At 42.8% G+C, this 25,662-nt stretch overlaps 1 protein-coding gene across 3 annotated transcripts in view; it reads right to left on the reverse strand.

The window, feature by feature from the left end:
- NOL10 (nucleolar protein 10) overlaps nt 1-25,662 on the reverse strand; it is a 78,202-nt gene that overhangs the window by 14,995 nt on the left and 37,545 nt on the right. For all 3 annotated transcript variants that reach the window (XM_036263207.1, XM_036263206.1, XM_036263208.1), the window contains 4 exons: nt 9,468-9,594; nt 5,414-5,493; nt 5,115-5,213; nt 4,072-4,161 (listed from right to left, as the gene is read on the reverse strand). In XM_036263207.1, coding sequence (XP_036119100.1) covers nt 4,072-4,161; nt 5,115-5,213; nt 5,414-5,493; nt 9,468-9,594 — 396 coding nt within the window. The remainder of the gene's footprint in view (nt 1-4,071; nt 4,162-5,114; nt 5,214-5,413; nt 5,494-9,467; nt 9,595-25,662) is intronic.

The following is a 25,662-nucleotide window of genomic DNA, read 5'->3' on the forward strand; positions in this document are numbered from 1 at the left end:
CAGAGGCTTCTTCCCCGGAGGGAGGCAGGGAAGCACCCGCGGACAGGTGCGGCCGCTGCTCCCTGCGGCCCTCGACCCTCATCCTTCTCAGGATCTGACCGAGAGCAAGGCCAAAAGAGGTGCTCTCTGGAGCTTCCCCAAATAAACAGCGCGGTCGGGCCACCACGGCGACCATGAGCCCGGCCACCGCCGGGACGTTTCCATTCAGCTCTGTAAACCCTTCACTCTTAGATACGAACACATGACCACGGGTCACAGCAGAGAGAAACCACTTCGACTTTTCCCCAAGAACATTTCCCAGCTGAAGAACCCACGTTTCTGGGTTGGAAGGGCCGGCCAAGGGGCCAGCACTGCCTCGAGGCACAGAGCCGCCCACAGGGACTTCCTCGGACCCTTCTCTTTCCTGCCTCGCCCCTATTCTGGGAAGAAAACCCAAGGAACTTCCTGGGGAAAAGCAGCATGTGACGGTCACTTGTTGTTCCGAACGTGCAGGTGTGACAATCTCTTCACTCTCCCCTCACAGCGCCCGCCGTGTCTGGATTGGACACCGAGGTCCCTGACATTCGGCACCCACGGGGCTGCGGGGAGCAGTCCCCAGGACGCCCGGCCAGGCGGAGCAGCGCGGAAAGCGGCTCAGGCCCCCGCAGACGACGACTCTAGCGCTACCTGCACATGAACACCTGGGGTGCAATGCAGACGACGGGCCAAGGATTGAGGGCCGAGTCGTGCCGACCAGAGAGAAGACAAACAGAAAGTCAGCTACGAGTCCTGGGAAGGTGAGGGCGTGGCTGTCGGGCTGTCAGACCGTCTGCAGTCCCAGCCACGAGATGCCGACAGGGACTTACCTGGAGTTACAGCAGAACGTCACCGGGAGGGAAGGTTTGAGAAGACAATGCCTGACATTTAACAGTCAAGAAGCAGCACTATTTAGAGATACAGTTTGATACCAAAATAATCAACTAAAAAGGCAAAAGGATTTATCTCAGGAGAGGTAAATATGGGGGAGGGAAAATGAAGGGGGGAGGAGGGAAAAGAGGGATAGATAACATTCCTGACAAACCTTGGAGAAACATCTAGTTTTTGAACCTGTGTGTGCACTGCTATAATCAAAAACAAAAACAATTTTAATTGGTACTAAAAACACCTTTGAAAAAATAACACTTTGGATGTCAGAATTGACCTGATGGAACCCAGTGTCACATAATCACACCTTTCCCTAGACAGATGACTGTGATGGCACAGAACAACCCCCCGGCTGGGAAGACACCTCTCACATGGCCTGGAGAAATCACGCATGACAATCCCTGGCTGAGCTGCTGCAGATCCAAGAGAAGTATGTTCACATGGACTTAAAGGCAATAGCAAAATACTGGCAGAAAAGGCCAACAGGCAGAAAATTATACTTGTAAGAAAAAATGGTTCTAACCAAGCTCAAACTCTTACCAAAAAAATGGGCTACGGACGCTGTCCGTCCCAGCTGCTTGTGCTCTGAGTGCTCAAGGCAGATGGGACAGATGGGTCCCTTTTAACCAGAACTAAAGCCACCACACTCCAAGTTGGGATAAAGTCCAGATGATGCTTCTTGACATTATGCGGTGGGTCACTTGTCACTGCAGATCCCACATCAACTGACGGTAAACCTCTCACTGGACTTGACATTATCAGTGGTAGCACATTTGGGAACATATTTCACTGTCTACCTCCGTGAAATTTTGGTTGCAGCCAAAGCAGAACATAACTGCACCCCACTGATTTTCAAGTCAGGAGTTATCAGAGCTATTGAAGCTCTTGAAGGTTTGAAGAGTCGAGTTCAAAGGCAAGACTAATGAACTGCTGATGGATTTAACAATACTTTCAAGTATTTTTTATAATTATAATGAAGGACTCTTTCCTTAATTCAGGAATGGTTTTTAAGGTCTTCATTAATTAGATAACATTGTTAAACAACAGATCATACAAACTTTGTTTGATAGCAACCTCGGGTTTGTAGAAGGCAATATTTACGTATTTCTGAAAACAAACAGCTCTGACAACGGGGCCACCAAAAGGCAAACTAGGGGCTCACTACAAAACTCACTCTCCAGCAGAATTCAGTCAGGGGACAGCCCCAAAGACAGCACCCTCAGCTTCCAGATGCTGGAGAGAAGCAGCTGTTTGATGAAGGAAGGTAAGAATTTCTAAGGTTCATCCTCTTGCAGGAAAACAGCACAGAGCCTGGTGCTTCTTGCAGGATGATCCTATTAATGTTCTGACAAAAAATGTGAAACGCACAGGCAATCATGACTTCCCCGGATCACCCCACTTGTTTCCTGCCCCCATGCACTCATGCACGGTGAGGACAAGCCTCCTGTTATAAATCCTAGGGCTGCTCCAACCTCGGCAAAAGTCTGCGACAGAAAGGTGGGGAGTGGGGGGGGGGGAACTTCCCCACATATTCATAATCATAAGGGCCTTTAGAAAGGCTCCTGAGCTGTGATAGCTGCACAAAGTATCAATATTAACCTTTCATTCAAGTGTCCTACCCTCTATAACATTAGATGTGATGACAAGGACTCAAGCATAAACCACAGCTAGGAACCCTACACCTGCAGCCTGAAGCAGCTCCCATGAAGCTCCCGGGCACGTGAATCCAAAGACCACTTTACCTAGCTGGGACACTGGCGCCAGAAAGCTGGCTCCCTGATCGTCCTCAGGCTGGGCTAGAAGGGAGTCAGTGTGAGCCTCCGAGGAGAAGCCACACCGCAGGAGGCACTACGGTGGAAGCACGTTAAGATACATGCACACGTTTACCGCATGGCCAGTCGGGAAGGTGCACAGCCATGACCACAGGTAAGTAATGGTCTCAGCATGTATGTTACTCACGTGATGAAAATGGAAATGTAAAAGGCACCTATATATTTACTTAAGGAAACTTCTAAAAGTTAAGATTCTACTACTACATCAGAAGAACATAACTGACCAGGAGGACAGGTTGCAGAAAGGATAAAGTTGAGGGAACAGCAAATGTACATCCATTTAGAAATCACAGCACCAAGAATGCCCCTCGCTGGTCCTCTCCTTGCACGTTATAAAAGAAAAACACAAGACCCAATGAAGCTGAAGGTCACTGGCAATGACACAACTAGTAACAAGGGGACCAGAACCAATCCATTTTGTGGCAGCTCCTCGGTGTCGCCAATGAAAGTGGAGCAAAAATAAACATACGAAGAGCTCCCTTATCTCATGTTCACTTAGCTGGTTAAAAAGTAGAGAGAGAACAGAGAAAGAACAAACACAAAAACCTGAGCGCTCAACACAGTTGCCCAAAATGACATGGCCGGGCCCTCCGCGCAGACTCAGGCCCTGCAGGCTGCCGCGGAGAGGGCGACCTTCACGAGGCCCGGGAACAAGCAAGCTCGGGACCTGCTGCCTGGTCTAGAGAGATGCGCAACGAGCACGGGGCGGACGTCTTCATATGGCTGGGAAATTAGAAAAGCCTCGTCTTGACAATATCAGCTAACTGAAGCACTCAGTTTCACGACTGGTCTTTGTCTATTTTCACATTAGCGAAGGAAGGTGGACACAGTTCAATGTAAGCATGTGTACACTCCCAATATGCCAAGTCTAAATAAAAATTGGTTACTTCTGCAATTATAAACAAACCTAGCTCGTACAAAAAAATCAACAATCTAATAATTTAACAATAAAAAGATTAATTATAATACATCCACAACACAGAACATGCAGCTCTCAAAGAAATTTTAATAAAACGGGAAGCCACTTGTTATTTTAGGGCCAGGATAAAGATGTTGTATATCCAACAGTATCTTGCTAATACCGTTTATTAAGAGAAATAAGACAGAAAAGAAATTCACTAATATTAATGATGCTTTCCTCTGGGAAGAATTATATGGGTGACTCTTATATTCTTTTTTATTTTACAAATTTCCCATATTGAATATATACTATCTTATAAGCAGGGGAAAAAATTAAATGTATTTTTAAAGTATAAATAAAAAAAAATCTTTAAGTTACTATCAAGAAAATGTAGAAGCAATTTATAAATATTTTCTCTGCCTTATAAAACTTTACCTTAACCTTCTTTTTCCACGTGGATTTCTGCCTGTCCTCCTCCTCCTCGATCAGTTTCAGTGCCAGCTCTTTGTTAACTTTGGGCAATTTCTAGCAAAGGGGAAACACAAGCTGTGTTAAAACACCTATGTGTTAGCTTCCAAGGTTAGAGCAAGACCTGAACACAGTGCCCATCCCGGGCTCCCCTTGCCACTGCACACACATCCTTGACCCTTCAACACTGGCAAAAATAACCCCGAGAAAGGAAGAAGCAGTCTTCCGTGTATTTCGTAACCAGCGTCCAGTCAGACATGAGTGTCATGTGCTGGGCCACCTTCGTCAAGAGGGCTGCCGGAAGGCTGGAAGGCAGGGGGTGGACAGGCGTGCTCGTCCCCGTGTGCTTGGGCTGGGTCGGCATCACAGGACACGTCTACCCTGGCACAACAGGCGGTTCAGGAGAGCGAGGCATTCGTCTGTGGTTTTCTGACGCTCCCAGGAGCATCCTCGGGGACCTCAGCCCCAGCAGCTGCCCTCAGAGGTCTGCTGCCAGCCCTGCAGCGTCAGCTCCATAAGCAGCCCCTCCTGCAGCCACTCCTCTCATATCAATACCTAGTGTGTGAGTCTTTTCTGGTTAATCATTCTTTACATTAAATTCTCTCTATTAATATAACGAGTGCGATCTGACTGCTGTCTGGACTCTGACATAGTCTAACGTCTTATCCTGTGATCCAAACAGCTAGCAAGATTCAGCCTAATGTCAGTAAGAAGTGGAGATCAGCAAAGGCCCAGCACTCCAGATCCGAATGCCCACTGGGAACGCCGCTGGATTTTATCAGCAGGGCCGACAGTATCAGTCCACCTGGCGTTATTTCCCATGATACCATTGCCAGAGTCCATACTGATAAAACTGCAGCACATCCACCCTCAAGACAAATACAATATACTAAACATATTAGCAAAAGATGAAAAAAATCAGAAATGGATGTCAGGGTTTTTTTGAATAGCAGCACAATGAAACCTAAGTACGTTTGTCCAACTCCTTCAATGGTGAGCACACTGTTTACCTTCAGCTGGACTCTCTGCGCCCGTGTTTCTTCGATCTTCTGTCGGATCTTGTCTTTCCTATATTCTTCATAAGCAAATGGATTTACCATCAATTTCACCTTTTCAGAGTAAAAAAAAATTTGTTTTAATAAAACAATTGTATTTAGCAGCACATTTTGTATACGTCATGACTATGTCAGAGAACAGGTAGATCTCTTACAAATTATAAGTATGTTTTATAAAAATGCAAGTCAGTAGAGAAGAAATGGCTGCAGATTGCTCATCAGCCACCTAAAAGTAATGGCACTTTTGTATTTACCTTGTGATACAGTCTTATGTCCATGAAATATCCATGCATATACGCCCGGAGAAAAGGCGATCCGATGAGATGTGTGAGCCCTGAGGAGGCAATCAGAAGAGGGCAGGTCAGAGGGAATCTCTGACAACAGTGACCCACACGCGCCCAGTGTGCTTAGATGCTGGGCGCTCTGCAGGCATTAGCTGCTTCAGTGGCCAAGCAGCCTGTGGGCGGTGCCACTGTCCTTCCATTTATAGGTGACGAAGCCAGGCACACCGAGACCGATGTGTTAGGTGGGATGTGGCCCGGAGCAGGCTGTTTCCAGGGCTCAGGACACTGGCCGCTGTGCTCTCCATCCAGCACTTCCTGCGGACACAGTATCCCACGAGACACGTTTGGGGAAATACCATGTTATAGGATCTGCTAAAGGGCATAGATCGGAGAAGTCAGAACTTGTAAGTGTTTAATACTAATAATCTTAAGAAATAAGAGAACTTAGTTACAAAGCCTTACTTCTACTTTTAATATACATTATTTAAAAGGTTTTATATATGCCCTGGTGTTTTGTTCAGCGGTTAGAGCATCAGCCTGCAGACCTAAGGGTCGAGGGTTTGCTTCCGGGTCAAGGACACATACCTTGGTTGCAGGTTTGATCCCCAGCCCCAGTGGGGGTCATGTGGGAGGCAACCAATACATGTGTCTCACATCGATGTTTCTCTCTCTCTCTCCTTCCCTTCCATTCTATCTAAAAATCTATGGAAAAATATCCTCAGGCGAGGATTAACAAAATAAATAAAGGGTTTTATATATAATGGTAAAATCTGTTAAAAAATAATAACCAATAGCTCGTTTAATATGAAAATATATTAAAAATGTACATGAAAAGATTTCTAGTATAACATATTTTGTTGAATATATTTATTTTCACAGTTTTAAAAATAGGCAGTATGATTACACCAATAACGTGTATCTAAACCTTTTTGACTGCCTTTCTGACCTAAAATAAACATAGTGAAGAAACGGAAAAAGCAGCCAAAGTGTCCTGAACGCCGTAGTGTAACTGTCCCAGAACTGTCCCAGGTAGGAACGCAGGGGAGCGGAACACAGCCCACCGTAAAGATGCTGCCGAGACCCCGAGGGAGGCCCTCAGCAGGAAGAGCCTGCTCCACCCGGTTTCACTCACTCGTCACTTCCTAAAGGGCCGAATGCGATTCTTTTCTTTTTAAAAAGCTATTAGTTAACTGTTTTCTTATAAATTCGCATGAGGCATTAGGAAACAAGCAAACAAACAAAAAGGAATTAAAAAAAGAAGAGAGAGAAATCTATTTTCCTTTTTGATGCAATGACTCTGGTAATCTACAGTTGGCCTTTCAATATAAAATATTTTTTTTACATACGAAAAAATTTAAATGTACCTAAATTCCAACAATTAGCCTTTTTCCTTTTAATTTGGCCCCTTTGGAAATTTGGGGGGAAATGCCTATTTTTCTTTCTTTACTCTTGTGGGATTCCTAATGTTTACGCGTTCGCCAGTTCCTCCCCGCTGGGTTTATTTACTTAAGGCTCCTCTCTGATAAGCACCAGCTGAGTGTGCCACTGGCTGGGGAAACCCTGTCGTTTGGGAGGATACATCACTTTCAGCAATTTCAGTCACACTGTGATAAAGCATAATTGTTCTCATTCTCTGGTATAGTCTGAAGAGATTTCCACCACAAATTTTCCTTACAAAAGAAAAACAAATTCAAAGAGCTATTTTGATGGTAACTAGTAGAAAAAATTCTGCCTGGTTTAACTGTGCTATGAGATATAGAACAAAAATAAAGTTTAAGAGACAATCTATTTTTTACACGATTCTGTCTTTTTTTTTCTTTTTTTTTTAAATCCTCACCCGAGGACATTTTTCCATTTTTTTGTTCAGTTAGAGTAGGAGGGAGAGAGAGGAAGAGAGAGAGAGAGAGAGAGAGAGAAACATTGACGTGAAAGGGACACATCAAGTGGCTGCCACCTGTACAACTCCAGCCAGGGCCGGGGACAAACTGCAACCGGGGTACATGCCCTTAGCGGGAACCGAACCCGGGTCTCTCTGGACCGCAGGATGACGCCCTAACCGCTGAGTCAAACCGGCCAGGGCGATTCTATCTTCTTTTTAACATTCAACTGCTGTTGCACATCTGCTTGTTCCAAAGTCAACGAAGCTCCTCGCTGTGGGGAAGGGGTCCTCGACCTTTCCCCAGTCCCGGTAATGTGCGGTGCCGCCTTCCCCATTAACAAGATGAGCAAGCCTCTCTTGCTCCTACGAACCAGTGCTGGACGAGTATGTTCTTCTCAGAGGGTGGTGTGGCTGCGGTCACAGCATGGACTCGAGCTTTGAATTCCAGTTCTCACATTTACTACCATGGAAGCCTTTGGCAACTTAATCTTTTTGTGCCTCAGTTTTGCTATCTATAAAATGGAATCATGTCCTGGTCAGTTTGGCTCAGTGGTTAGACTGTCAGCCAGTGGACCAAAGTCTCAGGTTTAATTCCCGGTCAAGGGTACGGGCCTCGGTTGCAAGTTGTTCGACCCCAGCCCTGGTTGGGGTTGTGTGGGAGGCAACCAATGAATGTGTCTCTCTCACATCGATGTTTCTCTCTCTCTCTCCCTCTCTACCACTCTATCCAAAAATCAATGGAAAAATATCCTCGGGAGAGGAATAAAAAAAAAATCACAATAGTATCCAGTTCACAGAGCTATGAGGATTAAATGAGGAAATACTGCCTGGCACATGTAAGCCCTATTTAAGTGCTGAATGTTATTAAGAGGCATTTCTTGGTTTGTATTCTTTAACCCTAAAGTACCTATTAAGATTCTCCATATTTGAGAAGTCAATCTATGATTCCAAGTTTGGGTCAGGTCTTTTTTTGAATCCTCACCCAAGAATATACTTCCATTGATTTTTAGATAGACTGGGAAGGAGGGACGAAGGGAGGGAGGGAGGGAGGGAGGGGGAGGGGGGAGAGAGGGAGGAGAAACACTGATGTGAGAGACACATCAATAGGTTGCCTCCAACCTGACCCTGACCACGGCCAGGGATCGAATCTGCAACTGAGATCCGTACCCTTGACCAGGAATCAAACCTGAAACCCTTTGGGCCAATGCTCTAACTGCTAAGGCAAACTGGCCAGGGCTGGGTCAGGTCTTTTTTAGAAGCAGACCTAGCCCTGGACAGTTTTGCTTAGCGGTTAGAGCGTCGTCCCACGGACCAGAGAGTCCTGGGTTCGGTTCCCGCTAGGAGCATGTACCTTGGTTGTACTTTGTCCCCGGCCCCGGCTGGGGTCGTGTGGGTGGCAACTAGTGGGTGTGTCTCTCTCACATCGATGTTTCTTTCTCTCTCTCACCCCTCTCTCCCTCCCACTCTATCTGAAGATAAATGCAATAAATTAAATAAATAAAAGCAGACCCAACAGGGAGCCAGAAATCATTTACTTGCAGTCTCTAAGATGTTTAAAATCCTGATTATCAAACAGCACTGGAAAAATAAATCACTGCTTTCTTGACAGATTTTTTTTTATCCTCACCCAAGGACATTTTTTCCATTTCTTGTTCAGATAGAGTTGGAGGGAGAGCGAGGAAGAGAGAGAGAGAAACATCGACGTGAAAGGGACACATCGAGTGGCTGCCACCTGCATGACCCAACCAGGGCCGGGGACAAACTGCAATTGAGGTACGTGCCCCCAGTGGAAACCGAACCTGGGTCTCTCTGGACCGCAGGCTGACGTTCTACCACTGAGCCAAACCGGCCAGGGCTTGACAGATATTTTTTCTATAAATAGATAGTATGCTAGAAAAAAGTATTCCTTATTTAAGATGCAAAAAAGCTTCAGTAGGCTAAACTCATCCGAACCCTTCTCTAAGCACAGACTACCAAACTGACAATGTAGACTGTGCCTAATGTCTGACTTGGCAGAAGGTGAAGATCCGGAGAAGCAGATAAACGTGCCTCCACCACTAAAATGTTCAAATCTCCTCGCCCACACCACAACCAGTAGAAATAACACAATTTTATAATCATGTTATCCTAACTTATTTTTTTTACCTAAATTCTCAAGGTCTTTCTTGGTGACAAATTTGTAGTCGTCGTAAACCGTGCTTTCTGGATTCTCTTCCAATTCTTCTGTCAAGTTGTCTAAGAAGGAACACCACCTGGGAGCAGGACCCAAAACCTGCCGGGGTTGACAAAAAGGTCAGCAAATGTCTGTTCTCACATGTCAACCGAGTTAGTTATTTTACAACCAGATTTCCTTAAGATTTATCATTTTTAAATCCTTGATTCTATCAGAAGTATTGAAATAACTGCACTATGCACAGTCAACCGTATATAAGGAAAGGGCATACAAGCAGGAAGAATCTAGGCTTGCAAGGGGAACATCGCACTTAGGTTGGGATACAAAGATATTAACGAATATTCTTACACTGGAACTTATAGAAACACAAATAATTCAGGTACTTATAATAACATTCATCCATTTATCTATCACCTCTTTCATTCAAAAACAATACTGGAATCTACAAAAGTATATTTGGCATACCAGATTTTTAAAGTTTGCCACTCGTGAAAAACAAAAGTCTAAAATGAGAATTTCCTTTTTCAAGGGTTTTCAACTAATTACTTGATCATTGTATCTGCTCTTATAGAGTCCACTTCATTTAATTCATTAAAAATTATAATTCTTCAAACTTAACTTAAATGAGATGCCGGGATCCCAGACTCAGTCCCCGTGCAAGGCCGAGGAGCAGGACTGAACGGAATTATAACCACGAATGAAGCCGGGCAGTGCTTCAGTTTGTGATCCATACGGCTCGCTCTCCTCTCCGGCTGGAGACCGCCGCCCGCCCGCCGAGGGCGGCTGCCCCAGGGGAGCCCCTGGGGCTCGGGGAAGCCACACTACTGAGAGCTGTCTAGAGTGGGGGCTTTCGGGAGAGAGAACACCGGCCTCTGACAACATGGAACTTCCACTGACTCCCTGCCTGTGAATTCTGATAGTCAGTTATACAGGAAAAAAAAGAAATCATAATAGAAATGATTAAATCTAGCTTTAACTTTTTGGGGAGGGGAGGGAGGTGGGAGGAAGAGTTACAACAAAGAAAAAGGGCCCCTAATCCCTTCAATAAAAACAAAAAAGTTACACATAGCCATATTATTTTGCCTCATTAGAAAGGATGACCCCACCCCTACCGCTGATGGCTGTAGGGCTCATGAACATGAAAAATAACTTTAATAAGCACAGGAGACCTATCAAGAAGTTTCATATTAGCATAATCTGTACAATTTTTGAAAACAGAAAATTATATACACAAAGTGGTCTTGCCTCTAACCCTCGAAGACAAATCTTCAAGAAATGCAAGGCATCTTTTAAAATTCAATGTAGAGCACTTTTTATTTTGAAAAAAGTTGCTAAGATTTTAAGCAATTTTAGGACAGTTGTCGTAGTCCACAAATACCGACACCAAATAACTACTGCGTATACAGCATGTGCTAAACGTCACTGCGCGACCCCCGAGGAGTTTCAAGTCCAGCTGCACAGAGTGCACACACTTGCACACGAGCAGACACACTGGTCCACAGGGAAGGCAGGCGGAGCTGGAGGAGAGGGCAGGCTGGGACACTGAGCACGCACATTCGAAAGGGCTTCAAGCTGGAATGAACACGAGAGCAAGCTAGGAAAATCACGAGGCACCTTCTGAGAGTGAGCGTCTGGGCGCTCGCAACTGCAGGGGTACCAGCTTCCCATCAGCCGTCAATCCTCCAAGGCAGACCTCTACCACGTACTGGTGGGCACCCTGAGAGAGCATGCTCTTCTTTCAGCCGGAAAGCAAGTACACATTATCACTGCGCTAGAGTATAAGGCCAAGATACTGTCCTCTTGGGAGAGTAGGAACTTCATCTGTTTTAAAGGGTGAATTTCCAGTACCTAGAACACGGCCTGCCAAGCAGTAGGTGTTCAATAAATATTTCTTAAATTATTCTATTTATACATAAAACATGTACAAATGTATTCATGAATCTCATATGCATAAGGTACTAAGACTCTAAAGGTCCTGTTTGACAATTTTTTAAATTATCTGACTGTCCTTATTCAGATAAAAATACTCGAATACCTCAATACTCGAAAACAACTGGATATGAGAACACTTTTTAGTAAAGTCAGACCTGCTTTGCCTCCTATGCAAGCAGGCACTGGCTTCTGACAAACCTCATAATAAAGTAGTTCACCTGTGAACCTTAAATTAGTCATAAACATGGGCTGCAAAGACAATAAAAAGATTATACTGCGTTTACTGACTTTTCTTGGGGGGCTGGGGAGAAATATCAAAATATCAGACCAGAGCTGAACTTACTTTCGTAGTCCTTTTTTCATAACGTTCCACAACATGTTTTTTGATTAGCTACCTGGATTCTAATGGAACCGTTTCAAATGGCCTCTCAGGGACAGGTCTGGTTATGGTAAATAACCTCTGCAATCAAATTCATAGTCGTTACATTTTATGGGAGGAAACATTTCCATCAAAAACAAAATGAAACCTCATGGGTTGATTTTTATTAACCACGTTTCCCTAGTTCCTTTCAAAGAAAAACACACATCAGAACAGCCATAACAAAGTCGGCATTACTGATGTAAGTGGTACTGAACCTCCGGTTTACCCACAGTACAGCTCTCCTCGAAGGTCCACCCTGACGGTGCCGGATCGGCGGCCGCTCACCCAGGAAGGGAGGGCTCACTCGTGGGCCCGCTATCTGCTGCGCCTACGGGGACTGCGCTGTTAACCAGCGGGCAGACAGTCCCGTGGTCTTCATTCATTAAACACATTAAACCTTTAACGAATCTTTAAAAATATATTATCTTACTTCCTAAATTCCAGGCTTTACAACTTCAAGAAAACACTGGTGTACGACCACTACCACATCCCAGTCTCTAGGTTTTCTGTATTTTCATCATATTGCTGTATTACATACTTCAGTCAAAACGGATTATTACTTGTTTATCTACATTTTTATGCACCTTAAGAGTTCTGTTTCAGAAAGTTGGTAAGGACTGTTCTATTTTAAATATCTATTATTTGTTAATGACCTTCCAATTTTATTTATAAAAACTTCCTGAAGTGACAAGTCAGTAAAAGTAGGGAACTGGAAACTGATTCGTGAAACTGCTATAAAGGGACACTGCGGGTCCCCTAGCAACTCTACGGCCAATCGTGTCGACCAATCACGCAGAAATGCCTGGCCCTCTGAAAAGGAAAGCACCTTTACCAACATGCTCTGGGAAGGCCTCGACTCCAGCGCAGCCAAGTACGTGCTTGCTACAATCCGCCGAGGCAGGAGACCCAATGGTAAAGTGCGTGCAAATACACACCACGTGACCACGATCATTTGCCTTGATGATTACAATCTGCCTTTAAAGCATTAATTATAAGTTTAATTCTAAAACTCAAAATTCTCATATATTCTAGTAATGGACAAAAATGACTAAGGGTGGGGAAGAAAGAGGATGAATATTAAAATTCTCATGGAGTTGATAAAGGTGCTCCCTTCCCCCATTTTACTTTTGAAAAACTATTGTGCTGCACCCCAAAGCTGTGTTAAGGAGAAATAAAGACTGAAGATTACTGGATGGATAGTCTTAACAGATCAAGGGTGATTAAAATAACAACAAAGTAAAGTATTTAATATAAATGCTACAATTTTTCCAGTTACTTATAATGCTACTAAGTATGACAAAATACTTTTATTTTCCTACTATTAATATGAAAGAAAACAACTGATAACATAGACTAGTAATTAAATTTAAACTTATCTTGTATTTTTAACTAATGATTTAAAAAACAATTTAAAAACTTTAGCAACTAAGAAAATTCTTAATTACTCCAGTAGAAATGTATCAACAGGCAATAAATAACTTTGAAGAAAAATGGGCTTGGCCCTGGCCAGTTTGGCTCAGCAGTTAGAGTGTCGGCCTACGGTCCGGAAAGACCCGGGTTTGGTTCCCGCTAAGGGCACGTACCTCAGTTGCAGTTTGACCCTGGCCCTGGTTGGTTTGTGTGGGTGGCAGCCACTCGATGTGTCTCTCTTACATCGATGTTTCTCTCTCTCTCTCTCTCCCTCCCACTCTATCTGAACAAAAAATGGAAAAATGTCTTCGGGTGAGGACAAAAAAAAAAAGGGCTTGTGCATGGGAAACTTTAACTGATATATAACTGCATTAGGACACACAGTAGTGTATAGTACATCCAAGTACATGCAGCTGAGTTTTTATTTTTTTTAAATCCTCACCCCAGGATATTTTTCCATTTATCTTCAGATAGAACGGGAGGGAAGGAGAGACTGAGAGAGAAAGAGAGGGAGAGAGAGAGAGAGAGATCAATGTGAGAGAGACACATGGATTGGTTGCCTCCCGCATGACCCCAACCAGGGCCAGGGACCAAACCACAACTGAGGTATGTGCCCACGACGGGAATCGAACCTGTGACTCTTTGGTCTGCGGACCAACGCTCTAACCACTGAGCAAAACAGACCAGGGCAGTAACTGAGTTTTTAAAACATTCTTTAAAAATTTTTCAAACTGCATTGCAGCACACTGTGAAGTGGGACCTATTTTTGAATAATTGGAAAGAGAATGATGACAGTATCAGAGAGCATAACTCACATGGCAGAAGAACTTAAGTATATTATTGTAAGTTCAGACAATAAAACTAGACCCATTAAATGTAAGGAGGTAGATTTTCATTCATCGCGTATTTACTGGGTCCCACATGTATTATGTCCCAGGCACAGTACACGCTATAAAATGAGGCAGTAGAATGAAATCCAGCAGGAAGAGTTGTTTCACATTCAGTAGTAGTTGTGTGGAAGGACTAGATGATCCTTAATTTTCTTCACGTCGTTCGTTCATTCATTAATTCATTCAAAAGGTTAAGTGAACATTTACTAAAAGCTAAGTGCTAACTGTCAAATACAAGTAAAACAAGTTTGGAAAACAATCAAGTGTGATGTATCGTGATTAGTGCCACAGAACAGACATTTTTAAATGGTTCTGGGGAGCCCTTTACCTGCTGAGGCAGGAGATCAAGAAAGCGTGGAGACACACTACCTTGAAAAACTCTAAGAGGTTATGATTTTATACTTAGTAAAACATAACTGCCATAGTTAGAATTTAATGCTACATAACATTAATATACATTTTACCCATTAATTATACAGAAGACACCTGGTTAGAAGAATAGTCACTTTTACTTTTCAGTGATTTTATACTACTGCAATCCTAGAAACTCAATTTTTATGTTATAACGACACCATTGAACAAATAAAGAACTACACTTACTGACAAATAACAATAAAGAGTTTGAATATAAAATAATTTTACTATCTAGTAACCATGTAAAATACCTAATGATTTTGTTATAGAATTGTTTTCAGGACACTCCCAATGTAGATATAAATATCAGTTCTGGAACTAGAGCAATAATAATAATAATAAGAAGAAGAAGAACAGCAAAAATAATAATGGCAATAGGAAAAATAATATAACACTCTAAGAGGTAGGGGGTTTTATCCCCCCATAAGAATTTTAACCCACAGCCAACCAGAAATTTGTCATTGTTACTAAAAGGTCTTAACTCTCTATCAGAAACTACTGGGCCAAAAGAGTTTGAAACTCAGAAATTTTTACATTTTAAAAGGCAAAACAGTATGTATACTGTGTATTACATAAAAATCTTCAGTGGTGTCGAGGTCAGTGGTCCATAATCAAACACATTAGTGTTAGTGATTTGGGATAAATAAAGCCTAGAAAAAGCCTCATCGTCACATGGCAGGTCTGAGTCCTAATGAAGCAGGCCAGGTTAGTTTTGCCACCATTGACTTACAAAACATTTTTCAGGGCCTTTTGGATTTGATAATTGCAGATCAGAGACGATGAAGGTATACTATACTGTAAATATCACTGACCACTATTACAACTAATAGATAACTTTTCTAATTGCACAGCCTGCAATCTCTAGTAGGACTCTGCCAACTAAGAAGACCAACGTCGTAATACATAAACTCAGAGGAAAATTTCCTTTGCAAATTTTTTCTCCATTATTAACTGAAAGGCACCACTAGCACCAGCATGTATATTCAAATTCTGACAGCTGGGGCTTGATAATAACAGCTGGGTGAGCCGAGGGAGTGGCCATGCGTTTAAGCATGTAATTGCATTTGCCACATAACGAGCTGCCTGATTGCACGCCCAAGTTTATGTGCATTTTGTGAGTAATTATGAGTCATTTAAAGGTACTCTACTTGTAGTGCTTTGTTCTCTCATTGCTATAAATCAGATTAGCAGAGAAGCAATTTAATTTCAACATTTATTTTAAAAAGAAGAAAAATTATTATCTACTATGATTTTAATTTTGATTTAGTGTTTGAAAAGTAGTTTAGACACTGAAATGAAATTAACAAAATAAGGCCAGGTGAAAAAAAAGTAAGATTGCTATGTCATTGACTCACTGTCAGGCTATCAAATTAAGAGTTAATCTATGCGGGGCTCTGGGAGTACAAATGAGCATAAGATGGACTGCCTATGTGCAGGGGGACAGGACACCCCAAGCAAACATTTAAATACAAAAATAAAACTGATATTAACAACTACAAAGAACTTTCAGTTAAAAATGGCGCACTTACTACATATTTTTATCTCCTCTCTGTCCCAAGCCTAGTTAAAATGACAGTAAATGAAAACAAGGCGTTAACCTTTAAGGGTAAAAAGAAAATGCAGTGGTTAAGGATTTTAAATGGCAAGTGCTGGGGCTTACAGAGGTAAATAAAGAGAAAGAGCAGGTTCTTCTTCCCCTAGAGCAGTGGTTCTCAACCTTCCTAATGCCACGACCTTTTAATACAGTTCCTCACGTTGTGGTGACCCCCAACCATGAAATTATTTTTGTTGCTTCTTCATAACTGTAATTTTGCTACTGTTATGAATCGCCATCGGAAATGTGTGTTTTCCGATGGTCTTAGGCGACCCCTGTGAAAGGGTTGTTCAACCCCAAAAGGAGTCGCGACCCACAGGTTGAGAACCGCTGCCCTGGAGTCCCTGAGAACCCACCACTGCAGGCGCCAGGTACCTGGGAAGATGGGCATGAACAGGGGGAGCTGATGGAGCTAATGAGTGCCTGAATTCCACCCCCCCTAGGAGACCAGAGGACAGGCGGAGAAACTGAGGGAAAGCTGCTCCACACACGGGTGACTTGAGCTGTGGGGCTGAAATTACACAATTAAATGGCAGTTTACATAACAAACTGTGTGCTCCTTGGCTCTTTTTCTTAGCTCCCAGAATGCCAAAGCCAAGCATACGCCACTGTGCGTCCACTCCTTCCAGCCTAAACCCCTATCATTCCAAAAGAAAACGGGATTCTTCTCTGCAGGAAACGCGAGAACCCTAAAGACAGGCTTCCAGGCGTTGCTATCTGGGAGGCCTCCAAGGCATCAGATGAAGAGTCAGCATGGTGACACCAACAGACAAGGCCATCACCTACAAAGAACTTCCAATAGGACTAGAGTGCCTCATTCTTCAATAAGAATAGATGGCCAAAGGTCACCACTCATTCATTCACCAGTTAGTGCCCAGCAGTTTTCACTGTATACAGAGCAGTGAACCAAACAAATAAGAATCTCTACCTTTAAAGAGCTTCCAGTCCAGAAAGGAGAACAATAAACAAATAAAGGAAAGAGAGTATAGAGTCTGACAGATAGTGACAATTTTTTATTTATGGGGAAGACAAAGCAGTGAAGGGTGATGGAGAATGCGGGGGAAGGGGAGGAGGAGTGGACAGGAAGCCCATGCTGAGCTGACAAGTGAATATAGACCAGGAGGAGAGCAGGGAATGAACCGTGAGAATATCTGGAACTGTGAAGGCCTTGAGGTCAGAACTGCTGGGCATGTTTGGGGATCAGCAAAAAGAACCACCTGGTATGGCTTAAACAGATGGAGGGAAGGAGAGTAGAGGGCTAGATCTGCACTCATTAGGGACTTGACCTTTTCCTCTGAGATGGAAGCTATTGGAAGGTTCTGAGCAGAGAAGTGACATGATCTGACTTGCATTTACAGGGACCACTATGCAAAGGCTGGAGACCTATCGGTTCCAGGCACTTAAGGAAATCTGTTTAATCATCAGCTGACAATTATGTAGACCAAGCAGAGACTTGGTGGTTGCACATAACCAAGAAGTCAGATTTTACAGCCTTAGTTCAGGAGAGCCATCCATCCATCCATCAAACAAACAAACAAACAAACAAACAGCAACAACAACAATGAACCCTCCTACCCCGAGAGTTGAAACCGGAGTTCCCTAACTGCTGAATTATATTACCTAAGACTTCTAGTTTTCAACAAAAATTACAAGACATGAAAGAAAAGTATGGCCCAAACACTGGCAGGTGTGTGTGTGCAGTCAACAGAAACTACTGGACTTGTAGACACATATTTCAAATCAGCTATTATAGGCAGGCATAAAGAACTAAAAAGAAACCATGTCTAAGAAATAAAGAAAAGTATAAGAACAAATGTCTCATGAAAGAGAATATCAATAAAGACACAGACATTATAAAAAATAACTAAATAAAAGTTCTAGAGTTAAAAAATACAACTGAAATTAAAAATTCAATTGAGGGCCTCAACAACAGATATAAATTGGCAGAAGAATCAGCAAACTTGAAAATGGGTCAATTGAGATAATCTAGTCTGAAAGACAGAAAGAAAACAGAACAGCCCTGGCCGGTTTGGCTCAGCGGTTAGAGCGTCGGCCTGCGGTCCGGAGAGACCCGGGTTCGGTTCCCGCTAAGGGCATGTACTTCGGTTGCAGTTTGTCCCCGGCCCTGGTTGGTCGTGCAGGTGGCAGCCACTCGATGTGTCCCTTCACATCGATGTTTCTGTCTCCCTCTCCCTTCCTCTCTTTCCCTCCCACTCTATCTGAACAAAAAATGGAAAAATATCCTCGGGTGAGGTTTAAAATAAAAAAAAAGAAAAAAAAAAGAAAGAAAACAGAACAGAGCCTGAGTCCTATGGGATGTCATTAAACAGACCTATACACACTTAAAAAGAGTCCAGAAGAAGAGGAAAAAAGAGGCATAAGGAATACTTGAAGAAATAATGGCCAAAACGTCTCAAAATGGGTAATAATAATAATATGCACATCCAAGAAGCTCAACTCCAAGTAGAGTAAATTCAAAGAGAGCCATACCCAGACACACCATAGCCAAACTGTAAAAAGACAAAGACAGAGAGAATATCTTGAAAGCATCAGGAAAAAATAACGCCTTATGTAGAAGAAATCCTCAGTAAGGTCAGCAGGTGATTTCTCATGGTGTAAAAGACAACCCCATACGCATTAATTATAAATCTCAGTTGAGCCCGGCCTGAGTGGCTCAGCTGGTTCAGCGCCATCCCATGCACCAGATCACCATTTGATGTTGATCACAGATTACACCTGAAACCCCACGCAGCTTCCCGAGTTTACAGTTCCCGTAACCCCAAGCAATGGTAACCTCCTCTACTTTCAACCCTTTCCTCGCCCAATTTCCCAACTATGTGAAAGATGCTCAGCTTGGACGGCCATGCCTGCACACATGCGCACCTCCAACTACCCCAGGGTGCTAAAGGCTGTAGGCCAATTTTACCATACGAGAAAGTATTTATCTTTTTGATCACACACCTGGTAATAAGCACGCTCCAAGACCTTGTTTTGTCATTTTACTCATGCCAAGAGTTACACAGATGGTTTCAGTGTGTTACCCTGGTTACCACATCCGTAGTTTCCTGGTTCTAGCCTACTTCCTTGCAGGCAAAGGAATTTATTAATCATTTTTCCGCACTTCCTTCTGCCTTCCAATTCTTAACTCTGAAGTCTAAGTAAAGACTAAGGGTATTCTAAAACTTAAAAATATCTAGAGATGGAAACTTGGCAGAAACAAAGGAAGAATAAATTGCTTTTAAATTCATGTATATTTCTCCCTCAAGGCTGCACACCTTAACAGTGCTATTCTAGGAGGATCAAAAGACATTTAGCAGCTACTGTTATCTACAGAGTACCAGGCATGGAACTAGGAAATCCTGAATACATTTTAAATTCAAGCAAAGTAAGATTTACCACAGGTCTTCCAAGAAAGCCGAGGAGGGCAATACTGGCAGAGCAAAAGACGAGGGTAAAAAAATCCAATCTTGACTCACAACAGATAAAATGCGGCCAACCATTCATTGTTTATACAACTCTCTACAACCCTCCACAGAATGTCTATTTCCCACTGGGATGCTACAAAGGCTCTCATACACGACAATGCGCTGTCCTGTCCTATTAAGATGGGTCATGTGCGCATGCGGGGCTGTGAGAAGGAAGTAGTGTGCACACGGGACTGATCTATTCTTAGAGACGTCTGAGGGCAAATCCCAAAAAATTCATATAAATCTATTTTAAAAAGAAGAGCTTTATGAGAAAAACCATACACCTAATGAAATCTTTAATTTCAGGATGAATGGGAAGCTGTGTAGTTCGCGGCGGGGGTACGGGGGGGGTGATGAGAAGTAAAAGACAACCTGCTATAGCTGAACCCAAAATTTAACTTTTGGCTCCCTGGCAACCAAGGTAAAAAGAGATACACAAGAAGGTACAAAGATACCACTTACTTGATAAAGGGAAGTGTACTGATATGTCTGAAAGAGAAACTCTTGGAATTAAACTCAAGAAGCATATCATAGCTCTTTCTTTAAGGGACTCCAACACGGAGCAATATCGCTTTAAAAAAGCTTTACAAAAGAAGTTTCACATAACTGCTAAACATCAAAGAAACGTATTAGACTCATTTATGAAGGCCAAAGCAATGAGGTCCAAGCAAGCAGCCCGATGACCCAGCTCGGCTCTGGCACAGTAGCACTCACAGTCCAATAGGGCAGACAGGAGCCACATGCGGCTATTTAAATTAAATTAAAAGAAAATGGGAAATTCAGTTCCTGAGGCACATTTCAAGTGCTCAGCAGCCACACACGGCTAGTGGCTGCCACACATGGCTAGTGGCTGCCACACTGACAAAGCAGACCTAGAACGTTTTCATCCTTGCAGAAGTCCTCCTGAGCAGCACTGGCTTACGGAAGTCAAAGAAATGGATAAGTAGACATGAAGAGGGTCCCAGGTAAACACATCATGACTTAGGTAGAGCATGAATACTAAGCAAACACACACCCGTCAGAATGCCGAATCCAAACACAGCACCAAATGCTGACAGGACGTGGAGGACAGGACTCTCCCTCGCTGTGGGAGGCGACCTGACCCAGCACTGTGGAAGGCATTTCTCACAGGCTGAAAACACTCTTATCATATGATCCGGCACCCTACACGAAGGAGCTGAAAATGTACAGCCACACAAAAACCTGCACGTGAATGTTTACCGACAAAACTCGGAGCAACGAGATGTCCTTCAATTGGCGAATGAATAACACACTGCGGTGCAGTCAGAGTGGATCATATCCAGCAAATAAAGAAATGAGCTTTCAAGCCACAGAAAGACACAGAGGAAACGTAAAGGTATGTTACTCTGTGAAAGAAGCTCATCTGAGAAGACAACATACTGTATAAGTCCAAATATATGACATTCTGGAGAACGCAAAGTAGGGAGACAGTAAGATCAGTGGTTGCCAGGGGTTTGCGGGGAGAGGAAGGGAGAGGAACAGGCAGAGCACAGAGATTTTTAGGGCAGTGAAACTATTCTGTATGATACAGAATGGAGGGTCCAAACCCACAGGACATACTCCACCAACAGTGAGCCCTAATGACCTTGGGTGATGATGATGTGTCAGTGAGGGTACACGGAGTATAACAAATGTACCATTCTGGTGCAGAATGCTGATGATAAAGGGAGGGTGTGTGTGTGTGTGTGTGTGTGTGTGTAAGGAACATGTGGGAAGGTGTGTGTGTGAACATGTGGGAACTCTATTCCACTCAAGTTTTTCTCTGAACCTAAAAGTGCTCTAAAAAATAGCAGAATCAATGAACGTGTGATACCACTCTGTGCAAATATGACAAAAATACAGATAGGCAGATCAAACCTACCTTTCAATATGCCTCACTACCATCACTTACACATTCTTGGCTGTTTTTCCAGCCAAGAATAATGTTCTGTTCTTCAAGAAGGTAAATATATAACCTACTTAAAGATTTGTGCCAATATGAAGATCAAGTACTCATTCCCTTTTAACCGTTTTTCAACAACTACCTTCTAGAACAATTTAAAGTGCTAGTAATACAAGCCAATCTCACCCCCAACCCTCCAAAAAGCATGGGGGGAAATGGATAATATAATACTAAGTGAAGAGATGGGTAGAGGGGGTTCACTATATTTCTCTCTACTTTTATGTATATTTGAAAATTCCCCATAAGTTTTTAAAAATGAAGTATCAATAATGTTTATTCCTTCAAATCAGCATGTATTCAGTGAGGGCCTCCCAAGTACCAGAGGCTGTTCTGGGCACCAGGACACGACAAAGAGTAAAACAAAAGTCCTGCCTTCGCGGACCTTTCACCTGGGTGCATGGGCCCCACTTCCTTGGGATGTGAGAACACCAAAGCAAGGTAAAGACAGTGCAAGTCCTAGAACTTCGCTACTATTTTCTGTGTAAGTTGAGCATTTTAAAATAATGTGGCCCAGCCCTGGCTGGTTTGGCTCACCAGTTAGAGCAACTGCCCGTAGACCAAAGAGTTGCGGGTTCGATTCCAGTCAAGGGTACATAACTTGGTTGCAGTTTGATCCCCGGCCCTGGTTGGGGTCATGTGGGAGGCAGCCAATTGGTGTGTCGATGTTTCCAACATCGATGTTTCTTTCTCTCCCTCCCTCCCACTCTATCTGAAAATCAATGGAAAAATATCCTCAAGGATTTAAAAAAAAAGAATGTGGCCTGGCCCGGCTAGTGTGGCTCAGTGGACTGAGCATTGTGCCATGGACTGAGAGGTCCTGCTTCAATTCCCAGTCAGGGCACGTGCCCGAGTTGTGGTCTCGATCCCCAGTAGGGGACGTGCAGGAGGCAGCTTGTCGATGTTTCTTTCAGACATCGATGTTTCTAGCTCTCTCTCTCCTTTCCTCTCTCTCTAAAAAAAAAAATCAATAAAAATGTATAAAAAAAATTTTTTTAAGTCTGTGGCCCAAATTTCTTACCTACTTATACAATTTGCTTTCTATTTTTAAGGAAAAGACAAAACACAACAAAAAAACAGAGTAGGTGAGGGGCATATTTATCAGTGAAACTGCCCTATAACTCAAGCAGTCAGGCACACTCAGAAACTAAACCCCACCCCTGGCTGTGAACTCTGTTCTGTTGCTACCACCTAGGCGACCCCACCACTGGAACATTGGAGTACCAGATTTATTTCCAAATCAAGAGGGTAGAGACCAACTCGGTAAGCACCAAGATGAAGGTACCAGACAGAGTTGGGAGGCAAGATCTTTGGTCAACAACTGATTCACATGGAGTAACTAGAACCTGAATAGAGTTACCATCTATTTTCAAGATGGGCATGCCAGATAAGCACCAAGATGAAGGTACCAGAGTTGGGAGGCAAGACCTTTGGTCAACAACTGATTCACATGGAGTAACTAGAACCTGAATAGAGTTACCATCTATTTTCAAGATGGGCATGCCAGATGTGTAACTGTTTAAACAAAACAAGTATCATCTGATACATTAATCTGAGTCATATGCACATCAAGTATTTTCATACGGAAATTACATGTATTTTTACCTAGGCAGGACTAAATTAACTTTTGAAAATATGACAGGATGCTCAGAAAATTACTTCCTGAGTGTCACACATTAATGCTTTCTGTATGTCTGCTATTCTTGTGACCCAATAAACTGTCATGGGAAATGGAGAGGATTTCCTTTGTTGAGAAAAATGCCAGATACTATGTTACTGCCTGAAGATGTTTAGATGAAAATAGGAAGCCCACATTTCCCTTTTGTAAAGACACAAACAACTTGTTTGTATTAGAACAGAATACTTTATTAGCCACCTGACTTTTGTGCATTACTTCCTGTTTGACAACTATGGATATATAACTGAAAAATTACAAATAGAACCCCAAGCCTTATAAAGCAATTTCATGCATAAGATAAAATTCAGCCACGACTGATTTGCTGGGAGCTTGGGTTAGAAAGGAAACTCCCTAAAAAGAAATGCATCCCTTTGCATCTGCTTTGCGTCACCATTAGAAAAAAGTGATGGAAATACACGAAGTTGTGGTCTGACTCTCCTATTGCCTGCTAGGTTCTGCCCATAAGTGACTCACAGTTTTCTCCTCCATAAAACTAGGTCTTTTACCTTTCATAAGATGTCTTATCCTTCCAGATCTTTCTTATAGGCTTGGGTTGATGTTTAAGATGTTTTTCTTGGAGAATAAAATCAAGCACATGCCCCATTTCCATTATTGTGAATCAAGACATCTATAAAACATGCATCTTTGAACTCAAAGTCGAGCTCAATTTAAAATGAATTATGTTTTTCATTTAAATTGGTCGTTTTCTTCTTTTTAGAATTTCTGAAAGGCCAGTCCTTCCCTCCCTCCCATTTTCTGACAGCTCTCCCCGTACCTCAATAAAGCCATTTTCTTCCTAGGTCTGATGCCCTAATATTTTCTTTACCTCACATCAGGTGCCCTTCTCTCATGATCTCATTCTTCTCCCACGTCCTAGAAACATGCCTTCTCAAATGGTTCCTGACACCACGATTCCTGAACTCTTTTCCGAGCTTACTCCAACCTCACCGTGTAAAACAGCTGCCCCAAGGTCACCTCTCATCATACCCCCTGGTCCGCCCCCCACTCACATGTGGAATCACTGCCAACATCCTGCTTATTTTCATTCCTTGAATGAACAAAACTTCCCAGCCTCTTTCCCACAGATGCTGCTGCTCAGCCTATCTCGCCCATTCTGAATTTGCTAACAATTAAAAACATCTTGGCCCTTCCCCTACTCTATCCATTGCATTGGCTATTTCTGAAGTTTGATTGCATTAGTTGAACCTCTTACATAAAGATCAGGTTCTAAAGTTGAGCAGGTAAGACTTCAGTGCCCCGGGGTGTCCTTCAGTAAGTCTAAAGGAACATGTTTTTCTCAGGTGTTGAGACAGGACCGGACACAGTGAGTGACCTGCATCTAGTGGCCTCGTCATACTAAAAAACCTGTACAGTATTTTAAATGATCAAAATCACACTCAGCATGGTAACACAAAGAGAGGTATTTGGGCCAAACATCTTTTGAAGAAAACAACAGATTCAAGCAACCTTTTCTAAATGGTGTTCTTCTTCTCAACCACATCAACACACAAATAATAAGTGACCGCTTTCTCTGTTTCCCCAAGATGAGAGACACATACTAACCCCCCTAGAGGCAAAGGGGAGAGGTCAGTGGGCACAGCAGTGATGCTGTGGGGAAGGAGGACTGAACTCTCCTAGGTGAGAAAGGCTCTCCTCGGGCTGAGTCCGGGACACACGCCCACCCCGTGGGAAGGTGGCTGTGGGCTGCCTGGTTGAAATGGCTCTCTCCCCTCCCCAACACCTTGATGGACTTGAAAGTCACTACCATATTCCTAAATGCCAAGAAAGTGTAACAAAAATATTAGCAAGAATGTTTCTAACTAGTAAAACTATAGCTGACTTTTACATCTCCTTTCTGATATTTAAGCATTAAAAAAACTATTTATTACTTGTATATTTACATACAAAACCCACTCTTTAATGATCTCCAAGAGTCATAATAACACGGGGAATATTAATTAAGTAGGAGAAAAAGCAAGACAAGATGTTTCTGATTAAAACGATAAAAAAATACAGCAAAATGTCAATGTATGTGCTTTGCGAGGTGGGAAGGTATTTCAGTTGTCTTCCACTCGCCTTTATTTGCCATTTGCTATAGAGAGAGTGTGCTGATGAGAATGGGGGAAATGACTCCACTTTTAAAATTTTCTTATTTTAGCAACCAGACTGCATCACTGCTGTTTCATAATTAACAGCAAAACGAATGGCTTTCAATAGTTCTTTCTCAGCCTGTAGTTTATATGATTTGTAACAGATTAGCCAAGCCCATATTGTATTTCTGAAAGCATTTTCCTTGCTTATACTTATTTTTGTCAGAACCTTTCGGTACAGCTTTCTGTTGTTCATTATCACATTCTCTCTAAAAGCTACATAAATAAAAGCCCATGTCCATGTAATGCTA

Source organism: Molossus molossus, unplaced genomic scaffold (genome assembly GCF_014108415.1).
Source record: "Molossus molossus isolate mMolMol1 unplaced genomic scaffold, mMolMol1.p scaffold_m16_p_15, whole genome shotgun sequence".
NCBI lineage: Eukaryota > Metazoa > Chordata > Mammalia > Chiroptera > Molossidae > Molossus > Molossus molossus.